Source organism: Nomascus leucogenys, chromosome 16, assembly GCF_006542625.1.
Source record: "Nomascus leucogenys isolate Asia chromosome 16, Asia_NLE_v1, whole genome shotgun sequence".
In the NCBI taxonomy this organism is placed as follows: Eukaryota; Metazoa; Chordata; class Mammalia; order Primates; family Hylobatidae; genus Nomascus; species Nomascus leucogenys.
This window is the reverse complement of record NC_044396.1, coordinates 64,608,998-64,620,959: the sequence shown is the minus strand read 5'-3', so window position 1 is coordinate 64,620,959 and position 11,962 is coordinate 64,608,998. Positions and strand designations below refer to the sequence as shown.

At 31.5% G+C, this 11,962-nt stretch overlaps 1 protein-coding gene across 2 annotated transcripts in view; it reads left to right on the top strand.

The window, feature by feature from the left end:
- The window catches only part of CSMD3 (CUB and Sushi multiple domains 3), a 1,213,340-nt gene that overhangs the window by 786,280 nt on the left and 415,098 nt on the right, over positions 1-11,962 (top strand). For both annotated transcript variants that reach the window (XM_030795533.1, XM_003256134.3), the window contains 3 exons: positions 2,082-2,198; positions 8,514-8,729; positions 10,411-10,599. In XM_030795533.1, the coding sequence (XP_030651393.1) occupies positions 2,082-2,198; positions 8,514-8,729; positions 10,411-10,599 (522 nt within the window). The remainder of the gene's footprint in view (positions 1-2,081; positions 2,199-8,513; positions 8,730-10,410; positions 10,600-11,962) is intronic.

Sequence of the window (11,962 nt, the reverse complement as noted above, 5' to 3'; positions counted from 1 at the left end):
AAGTGATTTGAAAATGAGAGGATTAAATGAATCTCTGAGAAAATAAAGGATACCCTTGAATTTTTTTTTATATATTCATCATTTTGAGGGAAGTGCTACAAAATCAAACATGAATAAAGAACATCACAGCTTGCTAAAATAGTACTCTTAATGTGGGAAAAACATCCACACAATTCAAGAATCTGCCTGAGATCATAGACCCCGGAATCAGACTGAGTTCTTTCTATACTTGCTTTCTCATCTGTAAACCGAATAATTACAGCATTTTTCTCAAAAGGTTGTTGTGGGGGCTGAGTTAACATAAATAAAATCTGCAGAATAGTGCCAGCTACATTTTAAGTTCAAAACAGTGTTTGCTCTTGTTTTTGATAAGAATTAGTAAATCATTGTAATTTTATCCTGTTTTATTAGATATAAAATAAAATTTATGTCTTTATGTTTTTAGTTTCCTCTTTCAAAAAAAACTTAAATTACATTCTTTCTCCACTATTTACTATGAAATTCCATCTTTAAGTCCATTCTCTTCAGTGTCTTCATCCAATGATAATTATTTTCAAATAGCAGAAATCTTCACTTTGTTATAAAAATATGTTCTATATTTTCCCATCTGATTCTAGTCAAAGTAATACTATGAATGTTTGTTATATTAGTTGTTGACCATTCCTCCTAAATTTTTAAATGTGTTTATGTGTTACATAGATTTATGCATTTACCTGTAGAATGTCCCTTTAAGTTTCCCCTTCTACATACATATATAGGTACAGCTTACAGACAAAAAAAATCCCAAGAAACTTCTCAAGAAGTAGGATAATTGACGAAGTATCTTTATTTGAAAGAATACCGATATGCAGAAAAACTTTCTCTCAACTTCTTGTAAATACCCACAACACAAACACACAGATATACAAACACACATAAATGTGCGTGCTCAGGAGCTCATATCTGGTGTCCTTTCTAAAAGTTTGCATCTCTCTTTTTTGTTACCTTTTTGTGTATTTTAAATTAATTTAACTCCCTTAATTTTCATTCCTGTGTTCATTGAGAAATTTTATTCTAGCTGCATGACATATAGTCCTTTGAAATAGAGACTGTATGTTTTAATTCAGTAGACATTTCACTCATCATATTTCACTCAACAAATTCATATCATGTTATAGTGTTAGGTGTTTTTGGAAGAGACAAAACCAAAACTCACTTTTCTAGTGTGCTAAGAAAGTGGGCAAGTATCAAATTAGACAAGGGTACATGTGGCATTCATGATTCTTACTGCCCTTGGCTGTGTCTAAGAGATGGCCTTTCCAAGTGAAAGTGAATAAGGAGTCAACAAATTCTCTGCTCACACTAGAATAAAAATGCTTACGAGGCAATATTTTTTTGCTTCCTCCAGCTTTCAATTTTGATAAAATTGTCTGGCATACCGTAAGCACTGATGGCTGTTGAATATAGTAGAAGACCTTGTAAACTATGATTTGTTCTCAAAGAAATGAATGTCAAATCAAATATTAATTTTTTGACCTCAGATAATTAACTTATTTTTACTATCTTAGAATAATTACTTACAAAACTACACCCCCTCAAAAGATCATTTTTGTTCATAATATTTCCTAGAAAAATACAGAAATACAGAAGCAGCCTTGAAAACTTTTACAACTCACTTCATAGTTTTGAAAGGAATCCTGTAAAGAATGACACATATCCCTTTAGGAGTCTATATCAAACAGTTTTATACAGTTAACAATTCATTTCCTTAGTGCTTAATAAGAGCGACTGCTAAACAATTAATTACTCATGTTTAATTTACCACCAATTTATGGAAATACTGCTTATAATTAGAAATGTATTAGCACATACTTCAAATTCAAACTTGGAAAGTTGAGCCATGTTCTCTTGGGACAGCACTAATTCTCAGATGCTACCGAGTACCCTTTTCTTCTCTAGTGCTGCATACACACCTGTTATTACCAGGATGTAGCATAAGCAAAGATAATGCGACTGCTCAATTCAAGAGAGGAGATAAGAGATTTGTTCACCCTCTGTCTCTCTCACTGCTGATCACATGGATCTATTTCTTTGTATTTCAGCATTATGTGGAGGAGATGTTAGAGGGCCTAGTGGAACAATCTTATCACCTGGTTACCCGGAATTTTATCCAAATTCTCTGAATTGTACATGGACTGTTGATGTAACCCACGGAAAAGGTAATTTGCCTCATGAAATAATAATTGGACTGTCTTCTGAATTTTCATTGAGTCTATTTTTATTTCACTTTCCTTTACATGTTATTTTGCATGAGCAAAAACAGATCAGTACTACAATATACTAAACACATTTCAATTTAAATAATTGCCACAAAAATTATATTTACTCTTCTATAGTATTATATTGTGCTCATGTTTTTACCAGGCTGGTGCTATGAGAGATTTGTTTACTTTTGATACAATAAACTAATGTCATTTGAAATTTTGTAACAGGAAAACCTCAAACAAGATGGCTTTAGTTTCTGGCATAGTGTTAAGAAGTTGATTTCAGTAGTTCAAAGGGGAATATGAGATGCTCTGATATGCTAAGCCAATTTTTAAAGCAACTAGTATGTGTTTATATATACTTATTTATAAATGTTTCTGTTTTTGTTTATAACAATTATATTCTCTATATAAATTTATAGCCATTCTATAAATATCTGTGTCTCAGATTCTTTAGTACAGAGCTACAGATATGTCTCACATAAATAGAGTGTAAAATCGCACTCTGCATAAGGTAGATGTTAATAAATATCCTTTTACAAATAAACAAATAAGTAAAAGGCTCTGTAGTATTAAATATGGTTCATTCATGAGATTCAACCAGACTCATAAAACTTTTACAACCTACTTCACTGTTTTGAAAGGAATCCTCTAAAGAATGACATGTATCTGCATAGGAATCTATAACAAACAATTTTGCATGATTAATAGTTCATTTTCTTAGTGCTTAATAAGAGGGACTGCTAAACAATTACTCATGTTTAATTTACCATCCATTTTTGCAAATATTGCTTATAATTAGAAGTGTATAAGTATGTACTTCAAATTTATCATGGTACAGTGTAATTTATCAAGGTAACAACTTATGAATGGTAAAATAACCATTCTAATATATGAAAACAAAAAAATATATTAAAGTTATTTACTTGAAAATCTCCATGGGCTGATCTTCTAAAGGAGCTAGTTTATTCATTTTAAAATCTGATTTTGAAAAGTACTTTTTTTTAGCTCTGTTGATGTATTATATTATTGAATTTTACTATTAAAATATATTTATTGATTTTAATATAGAAAATCAAAAAAAAATCAAAACAAAATACTTTTAACAATGAGAAGATGTTGTTACAATTAAAACTAAAAGCTTGTGTTTAATACATTTAAATTTGTGTTTTCAGAAATAAAGTTTGCCTTTGATTAAATTACATATTATTTTATCAGGAAGTGAGAATTATATCGGGACTAGTTTGGTTAGATTTCTACAATGAATTAAATATTACTGAGAAAAAAGTGTTGTTAAAATGAGTATTCTGGTACTGAATAGCAGGAATGAGGTAGAAGACTTTGTAAACTGTGATTTTTGTCAATCTTTATTAATAGAAGACTCTTTGCTGGAAGTTAACCAAAGTGTCCCATTATCCCAGTGTGCAATAGATTAATGGAGTTTAAAATAAGCTCCCTGATATTATAGAAGGGAGTGGAGGGCTACATACTGCTTGCTATGTAAATAGAGGTTTAATTAACACTTAAAGTTTTGCATCTTCAGAGGTTGCAAGTGTTAATTAAATCTGTATTTACATGGCAAGAGATGCAGACGTAGATGCCTTTCTTTTAAGAGCCAACTAAGTTTGTTTGAAGTACAACTCTTCCAAAGTGTAGCAAAAGTTACATGAAGGAAAATTTCAAAGTTGGGAGAAATATTGAAGGTAATATAGTCTAACCTCTTACTCAGAAAACTAGTTTCTCCATATGGTGTTTCAGAAACATGATGAACTGGCCTGTTTTGGATATGTCTGTTGATAAGGACTGTACTCCTTGGGAAAACTTGCTCATTTTTTCCATATTTAATTGTTTAAAAATTATTCTGCAGCCATTATCCCTGTTCTGCTCTCTGGAGCTATACCAAAAAAAGCAGCCTAATCCTTGCTCCAACCAAAAGCTCCTCAAACACACCAACTCACCATTCTGAGACTACCATGTTTTTCATGTCCTCTATCCCTAGATCATGATTCCGAGTCTTTTCTTCCCAGACTAAACACTCCTGGTTTCTTTAATTCATCATAAGATAATATTTTCATGTTCATCACCACTCTAATCAACTTTCTCTGGATGCATTCCAGCTTATCTCTTTAAGTGTGTTTTTCTAAAACTGAACACATCATGGCACAGTGTAACACTAAAATTATTTTCATTAAAGAAGACAGTATTTGTGTTAATTAACTTTTTTGCTGCCATGGTATACTACTAATTGATAAGTTTGTAGTAATCTAAATCATCTTTTTAGATTACTGGGACTTAAAATACAGATAAATTCAATTCTTAAAATTCTATAATTATGCAATTGATTTTTTTCTATCTTCAGTGCGAACTTTTATATGTATCCCTGTTATGCTTTATCATATTGATTTTGATTCAGAGTTCCTATGAGATCATTTTGAAGTGATTTGCATTTCATTTACATTTACATTATGTAGTCAGATGTTCTTATATAAGTATGATCATTAGTATTTTAAGGGTTGATAAGAATCTTAACAAGGATAAATCTAAATATCTAAATATTTAAGAAATAATAAAATGTATATGTACCATCTGTAATCTCTTCACCATTAAACATTAAGTCAAGGTGTTTGAACACATACCATTGTTCAGTAGTTTCAAACTCAGTTAACGACAGTATCATTCAGCCTACATTGCTCCTTATTTACAAGGACCCCATGAGAGATTTTCCTTAAAGACGTTGTAGAAGTCAAGATGCTAATTATAAATAGTTACAGGAAACCTAGAGAAAAAAAAATGTACATCAGAAAAAAAACCCTTAGACTCTTAGAAGTTGGACTGTCCTTAAATAAAGCATAGTCCACACCTATTATTTTACATATTAGAAAAAAAAAAGTCAAATGGGACCCTTTAGGTAATAGCTGGTGTCATGACTATAACTAAAACCTAGATATTAATGCTATTTTGACTTTACAAGTCATACAGATATATATATAACATGCATTTATGTTATATATATATATATATAACATGCCCAATAAAGGTAATTTATGTTATATATATATAACATAAATTATATATATAAAACATAAATTACCTTTATTGGGCATCTTGAATTAGCATTCTTACTAGAAGTAATTATGATATTGAAACCACTGACTTTTTCTCCCTGTCTTGTTAGAATTGGGTGTCTTTTCCTGTCTAATCCCCTTCTTTCCAAAATGTCTATCCTAGGTCCGCACCATCACAAACTTCTCGCTTTTGAAAGTCATTGCCTTTTTGCTTTAGGAGGTCATTGCTTTGGGGTTTTTTGTTTGTTTGTTTTTATTTTTATGTTTTTCCTGAGATGGGTTCTCACCCTGTTACCCAGGCTGATCCTGGCTCACTGCATCCTCAATCTTCCTGGGCTCAGGTGACCCTCCCACCTCAGCCTCCTGAGTAGGTGGGACTACCGGTGCATGCCACCACACTCAGCTAAGTTTTGCATATTTTCGTAGAGATGGGATTCTGCCATGTTTCCCAAGCTGATCTCAAACTCCTGGATTCAAGCAATCCACCTGTCTAGGCCTCTCAAAGTGCTGGGATTACAGGTGTGAGCCACCAGACCTGGATGGTCATTACATTTGAAGGTCATTTTTATACACCTCTACAGACCCCTTTGACAAATTGTTACCTCTATTTCTATGGTCCTATATTGACTTGTATTAACCAGTTTGGCAGAATGATTAAAATTTTGGTTCATGTACCCTTTTCCTCAGATAGGCCATGAGTTACTTACATTCTTCTGAATATTTATATTCTATAATGACTAGAATATAGTAGTTTCTCAGGATCATTTTCTTATTTGGATTAATTGACCTTTGGCACAACTTTGAAGGTCTTAAGTTGTTTTGTGGTAGTGAAAGAAAGCAAATATGACCATTTAATCCATGACTTGATGAACAGCAGCTTCTTTTTATAAAGCGGCTGGTCAGGGCCAAATAACAGGAAAAATATTAGCTCTCATTTTGGGAAATTGATCAATAGCAATAACACTTTCTGAATACTTCCTCTGTGCCAGTCACTGTGTGAAGTCATTTTCATGTTACCTTATTTAAATTGCAAAACAACTCTATTAGAACCCCATTTTAAAGATGGAGAAAGTAGGGCTCAGAAAGGTAAATAATACTTAATAGTGGCTTCGTTGGCACCAATAATTAATTAATGAAATTCTAAAATAATTCATTCTATGTATTTCAAAATAAGCACATTTTTCTTAAAAAATATAAATAATATAGTATACATAATGATTTATTTCTCTTTTTTCAATCTACTCTCCTATTGTCTCACTATTTTTTTCTTAGCTTTATAGCAGAAATAAAACTGACTTATCTGAACTTTCTACCCTTACTTTATTTTGCAGGAGCTAATCTGGACAGCAAAGCATCTTCTCTTTACTATGTCAAAATTCCATTTTCCTTTCATCTGTCTATTATCAATACTGATTTTATACTATAGAACATTTGAAAAACTACTTAATTTTTAGACCCCCTCTGAAAGGGCTCTTGTATTCCTGCCAATTATAGAGAGGAGAAAAAAAAAAAACAAACCAAAACTTGCATTTTGAAAAATAATTTGAAAATAGTACCTTATATATTTCAAATCTTTCTCAAATATGAACTCTCTGATTCATTATGCAGTGATAACCTTGTTGTGTTAATATTTGTGTTTTCAATCTATTTGTTTTGGTCTCATTTACTGTCCCCTTTTTTTTAAAACAATGGAGAGTTAAGACTTAAATTTCCAACATTTGGAACTAAAATGTAAATGAATAAAAAATGTTACTTGTCATACTCTGAGATTTTGGAATTTTCTTAGCAAATACTTTGGTAATTTTGTAGGTGAGGTACAAAAAAATAAAGCACCTCAATGGAAGGATCCCTGCGGTAGCCATTTTTTATTTCAGATGGCTCCTTACACACAGTGTGTTGTGTGTATTTGAGTGTGTGTGTTTGTGTGAAGTCATTAGTCTTTTACATGTGTTCTTGACAGTATAATTAAATACTATCGTGATGCCACAAGGAGTCCACTACATACTCACTAGAATGGAACAAATTAAAAAGCCCCAGATTTTCAAGTATTGGTGAAGATACGGAGCAACCATGTTGTCTATGGAGATGTAAATCAGCATGGCCACTTTGTAAAACAGTATTTGTTAAAGCAGAACACATATTATTACTCCCATCATTCAGTAATTCCACTCCTAGATACATACCCAACAGAAAAAAGCACATACGTTCACAAAAGATAAATTGTTCATGGTAGTACCGTCTACATTTGTGGTAAAACGCAAACGACTTAAGTGACCATCAACAGTTGAACAGGTAAATAGATGTGGTATATTCACAAGGTGGAATGCTATACTATGCATCACCAAAAATGAACCACCCCCAACTACACACAATGATATTGAGAAATCTCACATACCTAATGCTGAGTAAAAGAAGTCAGATCCAAAAGAGTATATATGATTCCATTCTATAAACTACAAAATATATATACAAAGCAGCAACATTAGTTTGTGCTATTAGAAGTTGAGTGAGTGGTTACTTCTGGAAAACTGAAATGACAGAAAAGTTTTATAAAGAAGGCTCTGGGTGTTGGTATTATTGTGGCTATTGATTTGGATACTATTTGCAAAGGTGTTCGGTTTGTGGAAACTATTGAGCTGAACACTTGTATATACATTTTTTGGCATATTATATGCACAGGTTGAAATGCGTGACAAATAAATAAATGGAAAATAATTACATTCATCTAACAAATGGCATTCCCTATGCCTGTTTTATATTTCTCTTCTAAAATAAACAAGCATATTTGGAAGTTAAGTGCTATAATATTAAGCATTGCTTTTATGTTGGTTGAAGGGATTGGAGAAGAAAATGGAGGCATGCGCAGTATTTGCCAGGAAGTTGCACCTCTATTATAAACAAAAGATATGTATTTCTCTTGAAGTTTTCAGAAAACCAGGTAACTTTTTTTCCAGGCATTGATTTTTAAATTGTATTTTCAAGCAGTTTCCAAGACATGACTCATTATATCTCTTATAATAAACCTGAAGGAAAAACACACACAAAAAGAATAATATAACATATATTTGGAATATTTTATAGCAATGCCTCTCATTTTCAGAAAATTTAGTTATAAGTAAAGTTCTGGCTAATAGTTAGTTTGACAGTAACTCTCTGTGTTTTACTGATCTATCTGTAAATTCAATGTTTCTATTTTTCTTAATAGGTGTGCAGTTCAACTTCCACACTTTTCATTTGGAAGACCATCATGACTACTTACTGATCACAGAGAACGGCAGTTTTACCCAACCACTGGCACGCCTGACTGGTTCAGATCTTCCTCCAACAATCAATGCTGGTCTCTATGGAAATTTCAGGGCTCAATTGCGTTTCATTTCAGATTTTTCAATATCATATGAAGGATTTAACATTACATTCTCTGGTGAGAAAATAAAAAACAAAAGGGCTCATTCAGTAACTTTTTAAAAAGCAATGTTTGAAGATATGAGCATAACTGATGATAAAACAGTGAAAAATAGCTGGAAAGAAGAAAAATTTTAAAAAGAAGAAAGCAAAGTAATATGTGTCAAGTTTTAAGGAAAGCTTGGAATACACTGAAGATTATCTCTAGTAATAAATAAGGGAAAAAGCAAAAATCAATTTGCTGTAAATCTACTGGAAGTACAATAATTACATATCTTTAATTTCCAATCCTGCAAAATTCTAACAGAGGTCAAAACTAGCTAAAGTGCCTAGTAAACACAAAATAAAAATTAAAATATATATTTTAAAGTTTCAGTTAAACTCAAAAATGAAATGAGAATTAATCCAGTGATTTCTTTGTTTTATGTGTCTAGGAAAATGCATAGAAGGCATAGTCAACAGGCCAGAATTAATGATCTTAATTAATAATAAATTATATGTTTTAATTATATATTATAATTAATAAATAATAACTTATTCTGGAATTAATCTATAATCTATAATCAAATTAACATAGTTACTCCTTTCTTCTAGTATAACCTCACTTATAGACAATAGTATTACTTAGATTACAGGGGGAAAAAATGTATGAGATCAAAGAGAATAAAATGTATATTCCCACCACTTAGAGTTGTACTTTCCATTTGAATGAACACAACTAGCTATTTCTTAATACAGACACAAATTAATAAGTAAATCTTATGCCAACTTGCTAACATTAAAACGATACAAGCACTAACCTTGTTCTTAAACAACTATCTTAGTATTTGGATGGAAATGTTTGGATGCTAAAATCATGAAAGTATTTTATCATGAATAGTAAATGAACATAACCTAGAATGTTAAAAAAAGTCCAAGTAATTTTTTTAAAGCATAAAATATTAGCTAATCAACATGAAGCAATGCCTCTTGTTCTTTATTGTAATTACACAGTAACTACTCTGGGAATATTTTTAGATAAGCTACTTCTTCTTAGGACTGTATATAAATTATAATGTTTAATCAACTCTACTGTTTCATACCCTGAAGACTGTTTAGTTGTTCATTTTCATAATGTTCATTTATTGCCTGGGGAAAAGTTCATGTTAAAATCCATAATATAATAGTTTTCAATGTGTGGTTACTTCAGTCACACATAAACCCTTGCATCTCAAGTCATGTGTTTTTCAGAATATGCATTAATTGAACTTGTATACAAGAAGCAGAAGGGCCTTTATCATTTAAATGTAAAATATTAAGCAAAAGCATTTCAAAAGTGCAAATGATTTCATTTCAAATGTTATTTTGTGTTTGAAAATATGCAGTTCTTATGCCATAAGTCAAAAATATATGAAATAAAAATGTTTCTAATGCAGAAAAAAACAGTAAGATAAATAGCTATTTTTTAATCTGTTACTCAGAAGGTGATATTTTCTCATCTATATTGAATACCACACATACAAATATTAATCAAGTTATTAGCTATTTCACAAAAGAAGAAACGTATGTGTGCCATTTGTATGTTCTGATAGCTATTCATATAGTCACTTCGAAACATGACTAGGTTCTAAAAACAATAGGAATATACCCTTAAAAGTAACCACTATTATTTTCTTTGTCCTTTCCTCCCCCACGGGGAAATTTTTCTCTCTAATTTACAGAATATAACCTTGAACCTTGTGAAGATCCTGGCATTCCTCAGTATGGTAGTCGAATCGGGTTCAACTTTGGGGTTGGTGACACTCTGACCTTCTCATGCTCATCGGGTTATCGACTGGAAGGAACATCAGAGATCATCTGTCTTGGTGGTGGCCGACGAGTGTGGAGTGCACCTCTGCCAAGGTGTGTGGGTACGTGGTCAGCTGCTTTCATTTGCTTGTATGTGTAGTCACTGTCCATGGAGTTGCATGGTTACACCCTTCGTTCTTTATAATCTGTTGAATTTCTGCATTTATTTCACATTAGTTATTTCAACTTTTTTTCTATTTGGCAATCTGGTGTAACTGAATTAACTTCTCTTCTGCTCCATTCAAGAAACGATGCTTATAAATTTGTTTTCAGATAGGGATAAGAAACAAATTAGATAGATAGATAGATAGATTGATAGATTGATAGATAGATAGAAATATGATAGACACATAGATATATGGAGATAGACAGATGATATAGATAGATAGATAGATAGATAGATAGATAGATAGATAGATAGATGAAGGATAGAAATAGAATCATATTTCGAGAGCTCACATAAAATAGAATTCTTGTGTTCTATTGATAGTATATTCTGACTAAGGTTTTGACATTATTTTGTAACTTAAAATTAACATGCATAAAAGATGATTACAAGAGAAAGTGCCAAATGAAGAATAGGTAACTAATTTAAGGGCTCTCAATGAATTTATTGGCTCAATATTTGATAGGTAAATTAAGAAAGCTATTCATTCATGTTGTGAAATAAAAAATAACTATAATTAAAGTATTGGAAGCGTGAAGTCACCATCTCAATCTTCGGAAGTAAATATATTGACTGATAAAAAGAAAAAAAATGTTCAGTAGTAGAAAGGGCTTTTCATTAAGACTTAAATCATTCCCTCTTTAAATTAGAAAATATGAAGGCAAGAACTTCTTGCTGTTTAGTGATTATCAGTACATCTTATGACAGAATAAGATTCCAATGGCCATTTTATAATTATTTTATAAAGCTATTGAAAATTATCACAAGCACTTAATTTGATTAATTATAAATCTAATTATGGGTCACAAATCTGTGTAAGTTATAATATGCTACAAAATCAGGAAAATTAGTAGAGATTTGAAATGTGGTTTAAGCCCCTGCTCTTTACTATGGATACAAAATGCCCCGCAGGTTGAAATGAGAATGAAGAAGTGATATCCTTTTTGCCTCATTCAATATATTGTCCAATATATAGAATGTGGGAATTCCTGTGGAACCACAAATCAAGCCAAAAAATATGATCATCCAAGTTAATGTGGGTCTGAAGTCTTTTATTGTAATGAGATTGTTTTCAAGATACGTAACAGATGAAATTTCTCTTTAAAATCACAGATTTTTATAGAAATGGCACAAGCAACCATAGAGGCTTGAAGTTGGGAGGTGATAAGTAATCATACTCTCAGGGCATCTTTTCCAGGAGCTATGCGGGTGCATTTTTTTTTTTAAGGACATTTTGTTGTTACTACTGCTACTGCTTA